The 16,951-nt window shown below is 39.4% G+C and overlaps 1 protein-coding gene across 1 annotated transcript in view; it reads left to right on the forward strand.

Moving 5' to 3' along the window:
- Positions 1–16,951, forward strand: part of LRP1B (LDL receptor related protein 1B) — a 1,094,775-nt gene that overhangs the window by 509,529 nt on the left and 568,295 nt on the right. The window contains exon 6 of the mRNA XM_075284520.1: positions 5,827–6,084. Coding sequence (XP_075140621.1) covers positions 5,827–6,084 — 258 coding nt within the window. The remainder of the gene's footprint in view (positions 1–5,826; positions 6,085–16,951) is intronic.

The raw sequence follows: 16,951 nt of genomic DNA on the forward strand, positions 1-16,951 counted from the left end.
GGGATGGGGGAGAATATTTTGTGTTTGGATTCTAAATGGACCCCGGTGGATTTAATCAACCCAATAAATAAAAAGCTTCATTGATTTTTGTAAATTTTTAATGCTTTATGTAGTTAGTGAACTGGTAGTGATGGATCCTGAGGGTCTTATTGAAGCTATTTACAACATTTGCATTGCTTACTAATGGGCTTTATAATGCATGTACCATTTAATTGGGCCGTGCATTTAGTATTACATGACGTCCTAAATATTCCAATCTGTGGATCAGTTTGCAAAATGTAAGAAGTTATGGACTATGAAAACAAGAACCTAGATTTTACGCATCCTCAGGCAAGGGTGGGGGTAAAAATAATACAATCTAGTTCCCTCATGAGCCAGGGCTCACAGCACCATAATGCCTATACTTATATGACCACTGAGTCCTATAAACTGGTAAGGAAGCCGTGACATATGTGAGTGACATTACCGATCCCCCTCCTATGATGGTGAAGATGGCTAATTGGTATAAGTGGTCATGTGTGTCTCATGGCGTCTGGCAATGCAAGCACTACATGTGCAGTAAATGGGACCAGAGCCCTGGAGATTGCACTAAATTCTAGACAACCCCTTTAAATTAGTTATAAAACAACATATCAATGTGCAACCATCTATCAGACCCCCCAAATACTGACGTTGCATCATGTAAATCCACTGATTTTGTGATCATGGACACAAGAACAAATGTTTCCATGCAGTAACATGAGCAAGAGAAAAGGGGTTGATATCAATGGTAGCAGATATGTCAGGATGTGTTCACTATGTAAAAATAGGGATGTTCTAGTTATTTTTACCCCCATTGTTCACTTCCTACACATAACAAACATATAGTTATATACCTTGCACATTCTTTCCTTTCAAAGTCCAGCAGCGAAGAGAAGCCCTAGTGATGAGATCAGAAACTGATTCCTGTCCGAGAGGCTTCACTTCTCACTTCTGTCTGTCTACAAAGTTGCTGTTTGGGTAAAGTTACAACAGCTGGGAAGTTCTGGCTGTCGTGACTTAAAAAAAGTAGATACGGAAGAACAAGGGAACTCCCAACATCCACATACTGCACCCACTCCACATACTAACTACTGAAGCAAGTTTCTACTTACCCCCTAGTTGGCAAACTTTTAGATGCATAGATAGATAGATAGATAGATAGATAGATAGATAGATAGATAGATAGATATGAAGATAGATAATAGATGGATATGAAGATAGATAGATAGAATGCAAAAAAGCCTTAATGGCACGTCCGAATAGGTATTTGGCATTGCCAAAGCAAGTAGAGTGGGGGCAGTTGGGGTATGTGGTGGGCAGGGTGGGTGGTTTGGGGTACAATAGTCCTTGGGATCTCGTCATTTTCCTCATTTGGTGGCAGGTGGACAATGGATGAATGAGTGAATGGGTGGGTGATTTGGGGTATAAGAGGCCATGGGGTCTCATCTTCACCTCAGTTGGTGGCAGGAGGACACGTATTGGGCAGCAATCTGCACGGGGGACTCTTCTTCTCCCAGTAGGATGCACAGTTTTATCTTCTCATCCACAGATTTTAAGTCTGGAATGTGGGCAGAGAGTCTTTGGAAGTTGACGGCCCTCACTGCTGAGTAATTGGTGTAGTGAAGAAGGAGATGATTGATAGATAGATATGAGATAGATAGATAGATAGATAGATAATAGATAGATAATAGATAGATAGATAGATAGATAGATAGGAGAAAAGTTGTAATTTTAAATAAACAGAAAACAAACAGTATAAAGTCTTTAGTGAACAAATAGAAACAAGTTTAGCAGACAGGATACCCATGGCTTTCTTTCTCCTAAGTTCTCAGGTACGTGTCCTTTACAAAAGTGTTAGACCACTGACAAGTCTGGCATGACAGGCTTTTATCAAAGAGAGGAATGGAAGTTCTCCGTTTGATTAATCTACAAGATTGTGAGACACAGAAGGCTCTTTTATCAAAGTAACAGAAGTCGAGAGGCTCCGACTCAATTTGTGACATTTGTCCTGCATATATTATTGAAAAGCAGCTGCAACAAATGTGTGGAGCGCCTGTAGGTCACCTCCGCTCTATGATGTGCTCCGCGTACAGATGCACAACACAAATGGCACAGATAACCTTTAACTGGAGCACATTTAGGTTGATGCATGACCCCACAAAAAAATAAATAAATAAATAAATTGCCGCTGACTTTTGAAAAATTTGGAATTAAATTGAAAAGGTAGAAATTTGTGACAATTTTGCTCTCCACAGCTCAGTCTATGCTATACCCACAGTTATAACAAGCAAACAAATAAAATCCTCTAAGTGTTCTGAATTACTGATATCCTGAGAAACCTTTGTGGTCCCTAAACCTCTAAGCTTCTCTTTGACCTAACAGCCATAGGGGAAGCATAAAAGATGGCTCCCCTGGCACTGTATGCTAGCAAGACAACAAAGAGGATTTTATAAGGGCTGGATTTTACCTTCAAATAGTTCAAAGCCCTTCAGTGCCTGGATAGAGAGAAAAAAAAAATTCTTGGCAAGGATTGTTACCTGAGAGCAAACGCCGAGCCTCGTCCTCTGGTGATTAGGGAAACAATATATAAAGTAAGAAGCGGAAGCCATACTGTACATATAATAGGCTTAGTATGGGCCTGAATAATAAGAGGAGCGAGAGCCCTGCAGCCTACAGTACATCAAATTATCTATCTATCTATCTATCTATCTATCTATCTATCTATCTATCTCCTTATTTCCTTCCTATCTATCTATTTATCTATCTACCTAATTTTGTATTTTCTATCTATCTGGATAACTAACTATATATCTACAATATCTATTTCATATCTGTAATATAATTTCATAATACAAGTCTGTACAAAATGATTGACATATTCAGGGATAATACACACAGTGATGTCACAGTACAGGGATAATACACACAGTGATATCACAGTACAGGGATAATACACACAGTGATATCACAGTACAGGGATAATACACACAGTGATGTCACAGTACAAAGATAATACACACAGTGATGTCACAGTATAGGGATAATACACACAGTGATGTCACAGTACAGGGATAATACACACAGTGATGTCACAGTACAGAGATAATACACACAGTGATGTCACAGTACAGGATAATACACACAGTGATGTCACAGTACAGGGATAATACACACAGTGATGTCACAGTACAGGATAATACACACAGTGATGTCACAGTACAGAGATAATACACACAGTGATGTCACAGTACAGGGATAATACACACAGTGATGTCACAGTACAGGGATAATACACACAGTGATGTCACAGTACAGGGATAATACACAAAGTGATGTCACAGTACAGGGATAATACACACAGTGATGTCACAGTACAGGGATAATACACACAGTGATGTCACAGTACAGGGATAATACACACAGTGATGTCACAGTACAGAGATAATACACACAGTGATGTCACAGTACAGGGATAATACACACAGTGATGTCACAGTACAGGATAATACACACAGTGATGTCACAGTACAGAGATAATACACACAGTGATGTCACAGTACAGAGATAATACACACAGTGATGTCACAGTACAGACATAATACACACAGTGATGTCACAGTACAGAGATAATACACATAGTGATGTCACAGTACAGGATAATACACACAGTGATGTCACAGTACAGAGATAATACACACAGTGATGTCACAGTACAGGGATAATACACACAGTGATGTCACAGTACAGAGATAATACACACAGTGATGTCACAGTACAGGATAATACACACAGTGATGTCACAGTACAGGGATAATACACACAGTGATGTCACAGTACAGAGATAATACACACAGTGATGTCACAGTACAGAGATAATACACACAGTGATGTCACAGTACAAAGATAATACACACAGTGATGTCACAGTACAGAGATAATACACAGAGTGATGTCACAGTACAGGATAATACACACAGTGATGTCACAGTACAGAGATAATACACAGAGTGATGTCACAGTACAGGGATAATACACACAGTGATGTCACAGTACAAAGATAATACACACAGTGATGTCACAGTACAGAGATAATACACAGAGTGATGTCACAGTACAGGATAATACACACAGTGATGTCACAGTACAGAGATAATACACACAGTGATGTCACAGTACAGAGATAATACACACAGTGATGTCACAGTACAGGGATAATACACACAGTGATGTCACAGTACAGGGATAATACACACAGTGATGTCACAGTACAAAGATAATACACACAGTGATGTCACAGTACAGAGATAATACACACAGTGATGTCACAGTACAAAGATAATACACACAGTGATGTCACAGTACAGGGATAATACACACAGTGATGTCACAGTACAGGATAATACACACAGTGATGTCACAGTACAGGATAATACACACAGTGATGTCACAGTACAGGGATAATACACACAGTGATGTCACAGTACAGAGATAATACACACAGTGATGTCACAGTACAGAGATAATACACACAGTGATGTCACAGTACAGAGATAATACACACAGTGATGTCACAGTACAGAGATAATACACACAGTGATGTCACAGTACAGAGATAATACACACAGTGATGTCACAGTACAGGGTAATACACACAGTGATGTCACAGTACAGAGATAATACACATAGTGATGTCACAGTACAGGATAATACACACAGTGATGTCACAGTACAGGGATAATACACACAGTGATGTCACAGTACAGGATAATACACACAGTGATGTCACAGTACAGAGATAATACACACAGTGATGTCACAGTACAGGGATAATACACACAGTGATGTCACAGTACAGGATAATACACACAGTGATATCACAGTACAGGATAGTACACACAGTGATGTCACAGTACAGGGATAATACACACAGTGATGTCACAGTACAGGATAATACACACAGTGATGTCACAGTACAGGGATAATACACACAGTGATGTCACAGTACAGGGATAATACACACAATGATGTCACAGTACAGAGATAATACACACAGTGATGTCACAGTACAGGGATAATACACACAGTGATGTCACAGTACAGGATAATACACACAGTGATGTCACAGTACAGGATAATACACACAGTGATGTCACAGTACAGGGATAATACACACAGTGATGTCACAGTACAGGATAATACACACAGTGATGTCACAGTACAGGGATAATACACACAGTGATGTCACAGTACAGGGATAATACACACAGTGATGTCACAGTACAGGATAATACACACAGTGATGTCACAGTACAGGATAATACACACAGTGATGTCACAGTACAGGGATAATACACACAGTGATGTCACAGTACAGAGATAATACACACAGTGATGTCACAGTACAGAGATAATACACACAGTGATGTCACAGTACAGGGATAATACACACAGTGATGTCACAGTACAGAGATAATACACACAGTGATGTCACAGTACAGAGATAATACACACCATGACCCAAAGAACATGCTCCTTTTAATCTCAATGAGGCTGAGCTGCAATACCAGACACAACCCCTGGGCAGGTGTGTCACTATTTCTGGCATAAACCTGTCACCTCTTTCCAATTCCAGACATCACTTTACTACTCCATGATCTGGTATTAGTTAATGTAATCTTCACAATACAGTACAGTAAATCCAGTGCCATAGTCAAAATCTCTTTTTTTTCTCCCTTACGCAATGTGATATGCAGATTGACTTTGCCTTCAAATTAATACTTATGATTGCATTATGTTTAATCCTAGAGCCCGCTGACAGACCTCCGCTTCTTGTGATTGCAAACTCTGAAACAATTGAAGTGTTGGATATTAATGGGGGCAAAGCGCTCAATAGGAGTTCTATAAATGCAAATGGAATTCACACGCTGGATTTTTTTTATGATGAAAATACAGTATGCTGGATCGAATCCAAAAAGTCTTCATACCAACTAAAGTGCCACAAAATCACAAAGACCTGGACCTTTACCGAGGAGAGAACAATACACGTATCACAATATCTCCACAGTAAGTAACACGCAATCTGTTTCTTAATGGGAATGAATAAAAAGAATGCAAAATGTAATTGTCGTAGGTTCCTATGGGGTTAGAGAATGAGATTGTCTATACAGGCCAGAGCAAATTATCACCTTCTGGCTGACGTAGGACTAGGAATTATAGCCTGACCCCCCGACCCTCTAAGGAGATTATACAATAATAATCGGATGTTCCTTAGAACAAATGCATTTAAAGGGGTTGTGGAATATTAGAAAAAGCATGTAGTTTTTTTTTTTTTTTTTTGTTTAAAACTAGAAAAAATACCATTTTGGACTGTTTCTGACATTGTAGCTTACTTGATGGAACTAAACCCCTAGCCCAAAAATGGAGGTGATTCTAACTTTAAAAAAAAAAAAAGAAAAATAGAAAAAAAAAAAATCTTTTTAAATTCAAAAGTTTGATACAAATCCCTTAAATGGCAAATACAAAATAGTATAATAAAAAATCAAGCAAACAAACAGCCTTGATCTTGTGATCTTACCAATTTATGAACACAGGAATTCATTGGTGTCCAGTTGTCTTCTTTCATGGAAATGGACCAGGACCAAACATAAGTCGATATTATGGTTGAGCTATTGGGAACGGAAAAGATCAGATTCCGATCAGTGATCGAGTAACTTCCACAATCGCGATCGGACTCCCGATCCCAATCTTTTTTAGGCGGGATCGATGTCTCATGTTAGTTCCCACAATGCTTGGCTAATGGCTAATCATTTTTGGAAAAGCTATCGTATCTAGATACAAGCGAGTACTATTCGAAACTACCATTTGGAATAGCACGCTCCCATAGGAATGAATGGACGCAGCCAGCATGCACCCGGGGCGTCCTGCCGCTTAACCCCTGCACACACATTCATTCCTATGGGAGTGTACTATTCGAAACGGTAGTATCAGATGAGCGAGTACTATTTGAAACTCCCGTTTCGAATAGTACGCACCCCTAGGAATGAATTTAAGCGGCCGGCACGTAGGATTTGCCGGTGTCCGGCCGCTTAACCCCCTGCTTCCATTCATTCTTATGGATTTACTGCAGCCTGCCACTCTTCTGCTTCATCCCTGTTTACCGTATACTTAACTCTGCTACATCTGAGATGTAGCAGAGCTGAGTATACAGTAAAGCAGGGAAGAAGCAGAAAAGTAGATAGTATCTATCTACTCACAAACTTCGCTCAACTTACCTGCACCGAAGTGCTGCCGCTGCCACTGTCCATTCTTCTCGCTCCTCTTCTGTTAGAGATGCTGGGAGAAGGCAGGGCTTGTGGCTTAGGAGAGTGTGGGCGGGACTGGGAGGGGAGACGTGAGTGATGCACTCACGTCTCCAAGCCCACACTTTCCTAAGCCACAACAAGCCCCGCCTACTCCCATCATCTGTAACACTAGCCTAGGGAGGTGGGGGTGCGCATGGCGCTCTAAATGCATGTCAATGAGAGAGGACCGGACCGAGAAGAACGGGGATCGGCGGCAGCAGCAGCAGATCTGTACAGATAAGTGGACACCAGGGGGGCTAAGTAGCTGGGGAATTTTTTTAATCACTACACAGCGTGGGGTCCAAATTGAAACAATTTTTGGACTCCACGCTGTGTAGTGAATAGGATTGTTTTTAAAATACGATCTTCGATTACTAAAAGAAATCCCATTGACTTGCATTGGGATCAGAATTGGGTTTGGGTTCAGGTTCGAATGGAAAATGATCGGAAATCGGATTTTAAAAACGATCCTGAAATTTCAAGATCGGCTCAACCCTACTGGTGTTTCATCAGTTTCTTATTTATTCAACCTATACATGAAATAAGTTCTCAATTATTCTAAAAGTTGGATATCCCATATCATGGGATCCCCCTTCCTCCTTCCCATTTGTCATAGTGTTAACAAAGGTAGACCCCAGCCCATCCGTGTATCACATGGTCAGCTGTAACTGTGACAATTAGCTAATCCCTGGGCTGACCTCAATAAGGGTTATCTTGATGAGATATTGCTAATAAGTTTGCAATGTATGTCTTTGTAAAAGAACATGCAAATAACTAATTCTTGACGGAAAAGTGGAACTTAGATAGATAAATGGCTGTTTTTTCTGTAACCTAGTGACATAATCTGGGATTAAAACCAATATCTCCTCCAAAAGGAAGAGGGATCATTCACAGACAGCTGTCTCAAAGGTATTCTGGTGTAGGGAAGTGACTGGCTGGGTGAGGGGTCATAGACGTGAGTTGCAATGATCTAATAAGTCCCTGTACATTCTAACATGGCCTGGTAAAGGCAATATATCCTTAAGGAAACTTGTAAGTCTTCTGACCCATGTCCATGACCTCTTGCTCAGTTGGCCAGTACCCTTATGAATGGCACTGATATTGAAACAACTGTCTGAAAATGGATATTTCTTTATTTTGGAGGAGTTATTCTGTCTTGGCTTTGTTCCCAGGTTATTCCACTAGGTTTCTGGAAAAACAGGTAAAACAGAAAACTCTCTTTTTACATCAAAATTTTTTGCAAATTTTTTACTGACATTCTTAGCAGGGCATGCATGGTCTAATAAATCCTGCAGCTCCATTCAGACAGGGGACCAGACTCCACTTCATGTGATTGTTGGCTACTAGAGATGAACAAATTTGTTTAGATTGAAACAAATTCAACCAAAGTTTTCCAAAAACTTCAAGTTTGACCCAAACCTTAAGATTTGGTGATTTGTCATTCTCAAAGCAGAAGTGACATTTTTGTCTCAGAGCCCCATGTGAGGCCTATAGCCCTGGGGCACATGACTTGATCCAGGAGGCTGTAAATGGACCCAGCGTGACGGTTGGCCAGAAGAGTCGAGGTCTAAAGAGATCCGATAGTATAATAATAGCACTTCCATCTCTTGATACGAAGCCTTGGGCCAAAAGAAAATACAACTTTAAGTCAATGAGATAGATGGCAAAATGTTAGCTGGGAGTTATTATGATCAGTGGAATATTTCTCATCGTCATATTAGTACATTTCTTTCATACATCGCTGAGCAGATGTTTGTCACATCTCCTATTTAGGTGACGTGACAGATTCCTAATTGTGTCTATATGGTTGGTAGACTTACAAGTCTGTCATCTCACATCACAAACAGTTCCAAGTTACCAATACTTGTCAACCACATCTGATTCAGACACATTTCATCTCTTCTGTCACACTGGTAATTATTCTTATTACTCTAGCTATTGCATTGTATAATGAATATCATGTGACATTGCTGACAAACTTTGTTGCCATTGCACTATTGATGCATCTTGACAATTCCACCATGGTCCTGCTCAAGGACAGTACTGAGGTCTTGGATTTTAATCTGATTAAGTTCAAAATATCAATAGAATTTGTATTTGCTTCCCTTGTGTATTTCTGGGTTTTCATTGGTTACCTCAGTGTCAGTCCACACTTCAGAAACATACAAATAGGTTCTTTATGTATTGTGTCTTCATAGAAACTGGCCCAAGTGTGAACAATAACTAGACATGACTGTCAACTTACCAACTGTCATATTACCAATAAGCCAATTGAGTTTTCCGATTGCGGCAAAATTGGTTGGCTGTCTAATGTGTCTAGACATTGTGACTGAGATTTGTTTTGAGAATTTTCTCAAGGTTTGCCCACCAATTTTGTTTCCGAATTGGAAGTACTAATATTATACTTTGGGGTGTCTTAAGACCCTAGTGTATGATAAGTGAAACCCCACTACTCCTAGGCTCCTTCATGGCATCCAGAGCTCCTTTACTGGCATATTTGGTCTTCTTCTGGCCTCCAGGATGATGTCTGCAACCCATATAAGGCTGTGATTGGACTTAAGTGGCTTGGTGGGGCATTTAGACATCATGATGCTTTGGAAAATCTGTAACAATCTTGGTTTATTATGAACCAAGCTCTAGTCCTGCTATTTCCCTGAGGGCAGATTACATTAGGCTCACTGGACTTAACCAAGCTGGGATAGGAGGTGCCTGGCTTAGTTTCCTCTCCCAACTGAAAGATAGTTTTTTCTTTTTCCATCAAGGAAAACCTTTTTCAATATTCCCTCCCAAAAATTCTTAAAATAGTTTGTATGGTCTGTAAGACTCTGTAGACGTAAAAAAAAGTGGGATGTAAATTTAGTATCCTAAAGTAGATATAGTACCCACCCTCCCGACCTATGTCTATAACCTCTCACCCAGCCACCCCACAGTGATTGTGGTCAAAATAACCCCAAAATAACTTTCCATTGGATGGGTCTCTCTTGCTCTAGTTTGGCTTTAATCAAAGGTCTTGTCACTTTGTTTGTTGAATACCAGGTAGTTACCTTCCAAAGGGTGACTCTAGAGGAAGTTTTCCTATTTCCATCAAGGAAACGTTCCTCTCCCAATTACAAACAAATGTAGGTTCAGCCAAACCCAATGTGCATGTGAGAATTGGGAAGAATAGCCATTGTCTACCAATTATCTAAGATGTCTATCCACCTATAGTATGGTATTAGCTTCTAAACAAGTGGATGAAACCTTAGGCTTAGAACTTACAGAACTGTTTGCAACTTGTTGTACCCTGCGCTTTTTTGCAAATTGAAACATGGTCCTAGATTATTATATACTGACATATACATGGAATTTTTGCATTACATCATCCTCGTGTAAAGGCTGTAATTCTCCATTAAATAATACATACATCCGGATTTCTGTTAAGATGGCTTTTTGTCTACCTGCAGGTAAAATCACCTCCAGGACTAATGCACAGTTTCCAAATGAGTGACATTTAGTGCATTCACACAGGATTAATCTTTTTATTTCGTAGTTAATCTTTTGGACAGGATATTTGGGCTTACCGAGGAGCTTCAGAATTACATTACCCACTGACTCTTTATGTGTCGCCGCTACACAGAAATTCCAATTCAGGCATAAATTATAAATATATTTACATGCCAGTAAGTCTCATACCTGCCAATCGTCAGACAGTCCTGGCTTTTGGCACCCAAAAGTGGCTTGACCTCATGAAAAATGGCAGTGTTCTGGGATATGGCCTGAAATGTTCTGATTTTCTAAGCACGACTTCTGGCAAGAATGAAACCTGTAGCTGGCTAATGTGACTAGTTCACTGCCATGCAAGAAAGACGATAATTTCATTCATTTATAGGGATTTTGCTGGGGGCACGGGGCCTTGGGTCAATTCTTAAAATAGAAATAAGTTCAACCAGACTCTGAATTTCTTTATTATCTGAAATATTCATCTACTAATATGGCATGGTGGCCCAAAATACTTCCCCTACTTAAAATAATAGTATGGTCCAACACTATAAATGAACTACTTGATATTTGCTTATTCCAGTTCTAAATTCTACATGGATGAACAAATCATAAGAACTTGAAAAATTGGTTGTGGGTGCCTCAGACTGGCCATACACATACACAAAATTTCTGCTTTCTTGACAATGTTACGCATGTGTGCACTTATCTCATTTGAGCATGTGCTCTCAATATAACGAGGAGGTTACCGTAAGTTAGTGGCAAACAAATCTGGTGGTTGCTTATCTCCTTGAGATAGGGCATGTTCAAAACCAATAGACTGATCCTTATATCTTCTAACACTGGTCATCAGGGAAAATTTAGGAGGTCCCCATACACATTAGTAAGTTGGCCAGTCCCACCAAAATTGACAGATTTGATGGAAAATGGGAATTGATCTACTAGCAAAACCTTTTGGAATGTATCTCTTTAGATCTGTGCCTAGCCTTCCGGAAGCACAATGTCATGATTTGAGATTAACATCGAACCAAAATATCTCCTCTAAAAGGTCTTTATCAATGTCAAGCATTGTACTGATTCCCTAGGTGGGGTTCGCTAGTAGGGTTGAGCCAATCTTGAGATTTCAGGATCGATTTTAAAATCCCATTTCCTATCATTTTCCAGCAGATCCCAATCGCGATCATGAAATTTGCTCGATCGACGATCGGAATCCAATCTTTTCCAATCCTGATCGCTCAACCCTAGTCAATGCTTCTCTATGGGAAAAGTCACTTTCAGGGTTGAGCTGATCTTGAGATTTTAAAATCTGATTTCCGATCATTTTCCATCTGATCCCGATCATGAAATTTGCTCGAACGCCGATCGGGATCCGATCTTTTCCAATCTTGATGGCTCAACCCTATTTACTAGGTGAGAGGCCATAGACATGGGTCAGTTCTCTTCTTTTTGGACTCTGGACTCATCAGTAAGAAACACAACTATTATCGACTTACATGAGATTTGCTCATTGTTGGCCCAAATATACTAGAAACTAAGTATCTAACTGCTCGTCCTAAATTTTTTGGTATTTTTTGTACTTATGCCTAAGAGAGTTGTTGACTCCTTGAATGGGCTCCTTGAGTAGCTCAGCTGGCTCTTAAACTCCATGCCATTTAGTCTTCTGAACTATTATTTTATCCACACCCCAGATTATTGAGATCACTGCATACCATCGGAACAGTCACTTTTCCATGCTGAATTACTAAAGACCCTTCAAACAAGTCTAATGAATCTCTTAGGATAAAATATGTTGGCATAAATTACTGACATTCTCTTTCGGAAACGGAATAAAAATCAAAGAGTTGTCACCACTGTCAGCGACAGTAATTTTACATTGAGACTCAAGGTAGAGACGACCTGCGCAGTAGGAGTCAGTATTATGATAAAAAGCTATAAAGACTATGGAGTTACATCCCTGGGGAGGAACAATTAAGACTGGTAAAGCCTAGCAGGATGGAATGGTCATGTCACATTACGCTCAGCAGAGTCTCCTCTGACGGCACGCTCTTGATGTTTCCCGTTAATAATAGCCGATTATGCTTTTTACTTTTAGATCAACAGCAAAAGATATTCCTTTATTCTCTCCCTCCCCCAAAAAAAAAAAAAAAAAAAAAATTACAAAAACTCAAAAGGCTTCCATTTTGATTTATAATCAGAGCAGATTTATGAGACATGTTTAGTAGGCGCTGTTAAGAAAAGATTGTAATCGCTGTGTATCACTATAAATCTCCTTTTATTGTTCGGTTCAGATGGCAGGCTTGAGGGACGCTATTATAATTTTATAATCATTTGGCAACAAGCTAGAAATTCACTTACATAGAAATTAGGAGCGTAATGGTCGTCTTTGTTTGTGTTTGTGTTGTGCATGAATCCTGGCAGGGGAAAAAAAATCATTTACATGTGTAAAACATTTTCAATGCAAGGCTAAACTAGGCACAAAAACCCATTACGAGCTGGAATCGGAAGGTCTGCTTGGGATGTCATTTTATTTGGAAATCATTCGCTTTTTATCAGGCTTTGGTGCCAATCGGCACAATACAGTGATATCAATTCATCCAAACAGATGAGAAACATTGCAATAAATTCCGGCAAACTGTTCGCAAACTTATAGACATCTGACACGGTGAATAGAAGGCTTGGCGGCACCCAGTTACCGCCGTTTGCTAAACATGATAATTGGCTTGTATGATCGATGGGATTCAACGTTTGCTGTTCCCAAAACCATATGGTTGGAGATCTGTTATTTTTTAATTAATATAAGTTGTTTTTTTTGTTTTTTTTTTAAATTTCCAAAAATGACATTTATGCAAAGAAATAAAAATAATTTATACTTTATATTGTCATCATGTGAAATACGGAAGAATAAAAGATTCCAATTCATAAGTTAAAAAAATAATAGTTTGTATCGGGAAGAACCATTAAGAAGCCTTTGGAGAAAGAATGGGGCAAATTTATTAGATTAATTTACAACTTTTTTAGCATGATTTTTTTTTTTTTTTTTTTTTTTTGGTGCTAGAACTAGAGATTTCAGGATCGATTTCAAAATCTGATTTCCAATCATTGATCATTGAGCTGATTGTGAAATTTGCTCGATCGCCGATCGGAATCCGATCTTTCCTGATTCTGATCGCTCAACCCTAGTCAATGCTTCTCTATGAGAAAAGTCACTTTTAGGGTTGAGCTGATCTTGAGATTTCAAAATCCGATTTCCGTTCATATTCCAGCCAATCCCGATCCTGATCGTAATCCGATCTTTTCCGATCCCGATCTCTCAACCCTAGTTAATGCTTCTCTATGGGAAAAGTCACTTTTAGGGTTGAGCCGATCTTGAGATTTCAAAATCCAATTTCCGATCATTTTCCAGCTGATTCCGATTGTGAAATTTCTTCGATCACCAATTGGAATCCGATCTTTTCTGATCCCGATCGCTCAACCCTAGTTAGACTATATTGTGCCGATACATGTGCTATTTTGTAATTTTTCCCACTATGTTATCCTTTCGAAAAAAAAGTGGGGCAGGGTCAAGATGGTACATGGTTGGGGAACATACATAGTTACAAAGTAGATGAGGTTGGATACAGACATGAGTCCATCAAGTCCAACCTATAACCCTACAATCCCCTACAGTGTTGATCCAAGGGAAGGCAAAAAACCCCGTGAGGCTCATGCCAATTGCCCTATTTCAGGGGGAAAAATTCCTTCCCGACTAAAAAATTCCTTCCCGACTAAACCTTGGACTATTTAACTTTTGACAGCTCACACCAGAAAAAAACTAAATTCTGGGGTATGACACCTCCCGTTGGTAAGAGACCAGAGCATCTGACAATATTGTGTATTTTTTATTATAATATTACATATTTCTTAATTAATAATTAATTATATATAATATGTGAATAAATAAATATTAAAATATCTAAAATATAAAATTAAATAATAATAGATAATAAGAAGAAAGATTCCTGTCTTAATAAATTCTTCTCAATATTTTTTTTTTACTTTTTCTTTTCTTTTCGAGATAGCGCATGTCATGATTATTGGCAAAAGACCAGCTTTTAAGAAAAACTCTTTTACTTGTCACTTGAAACTTTCATCACATATTACTTATTGTGACTTGTCTCGGAACTGTTAGGAAGGACAGAGCTAATGTATTGGAGATATGTCTGCCCTTAACTTATCTAGAATGTACATTGTCAAGAGCTCCGATTCCTCCTTATTAGAGATGAGCGAGTAGTATTAGATCGAGTAGGTATTCGAACGAATACTACGGTATTCAAAATACTCGTACTCGTTTGAATACTATCGTTAGTCGCAGTAAAGATTTGATTCAGAACCAGCGTTGATTGGCCCAATGCTATACAATGTATAGCATTCGGCCAATCAATGCTGGTTCTGCGGGACGAATAAGGGCCAGTTCACATTTTAGAGCTTTCCTCCCGTCCGGAAGGAGTCCGCAAGAAGACACCCCCCCCCCCCCGAACGCAATATCAGCGCAACTGCAAGCGCTGGACAGTAAAGCACACGGACCCCATAGCATGTAATGGGTTCCGTGTGCTTGCTGCGCACTGCCCGCATGAATCATTCATGCAGGCAGTGCACTGCAAGCACACAGAGCCCATTATATGCTATGGGGTCCATGTGCTTAACTGTCCAGCGCTTGCAGTTGCGCTGATATTCCGTTCAGGGGGTCCTCCTGCGGATTCCTTCCAGACAGGAGGCAAGCGCTAATGTGAACCGGCCCTTACTCGTCCTGCAGAACCAGCATTGATTGGTCGAATGCTATACACTGTATAGCATTTGGTCAATTAATGCTGGTTCTGCAGCAGGCTCGTCTGTGAGGAGGCGGAGTCTAAGATCGGACCACAGCAGTCTCCATTGTTATAGTCTATGGGGTCCGTGCGCTTTAACTGCACAGCGCTCCTGCTAAACACTTTCCTCCTGTTACTCGTGGACTTGGTGACTCTCCTTTAGTTGAATAGTGGTTTCCCCTGAAATGAGCATTTTTTCCCATAGACTATAATGGGATTCGATTCGATTGAGTAGTCGAATATTGAGACTCTATTCGACATGAATATCGAATCTCGAATATTTCACTACTCGCTCATCTCCACTCGTTATCTTTTACCACTCTTCTTGGGATATGTTGAGCCAGGAGGAATATTAAGGAGGGACATCTCTGTTTGCTGCCACCACCACTGCCCATAGGAAATGTAAACCCTTTACTTTACTTGTACATGCCAAATTAATAATGTTTAGATAGATAGATAGATAGATAGATAGATAGATAGATAGATAGATAGATAGATAGGAGATAGATAGATAGATAGATAGATAGATAGATAGGAGATAGATAGAAGATGGATGGATGGATAGATAGATAGGTAGATAGGAGATAGATAGATAGATAGATAGATAGATAGATAGATAGATAGATAGGAGATAAATAGATAGTAGATAGATAGATAGATAGATAGATAGATAGATAGATAGATAGAAGGATGGATAGATAGATAGATAGATAGATAGATAGATAGATAGGAGATAGATAGATAGATAGATAGATAGATAGATAGATAGATAGATAGATAGATAGATAGAAGGATGGATAGATGGATGGATGGATGGATGGATGGATGGATGGATGGATAGACAGACAGATAGATAAATAGATAGATAGATAGATAGATAGATAGATAGATAGAGATATAGATAGGAGATAGATAGATAGATAGATAGATAGATAGATAGATAGATCTATAGCAGGAGCGTTGAAGTTCATCCCATGCATATTATTCATTCATTACAGGACACTTACCACTGCTCTATATATTCTGAAATAATTTCACATTTGCATTCTAATAAAGATTTTACGTTCTTTATATACACAAATGCTATAGAAAATTCAGATTTTACGATTGTGCAGGTCACACCACCCTACCAGTAAATAGCCAAGTATTCTGCAATGCTCGGAGTGGTTGTGCGGTGGAATAGCCTTGCCTCTTAGCCTGATCTTGGATTCGATTGCCGCCACCTCTAATGACCTCCTAGGAATGCCACACACCGCTCCTCTTATAATT

This window comes from Leptodactylus fuscus, chromosome 8 (assembly GCF_031893055.1).
Source record: "Leptodactylus fuscus isolate aLepFus1 chromosome 8, aLepFus1.hap2, whole genome shotgun sequence".
NCBI classification, from domain to species: domain Eukaryota; kingdom Metazoa; phylum Chordata; class Amphibia; order Anura; family Leptodactylidae; genus Leptodactylus; species Leptodactylus fuscus.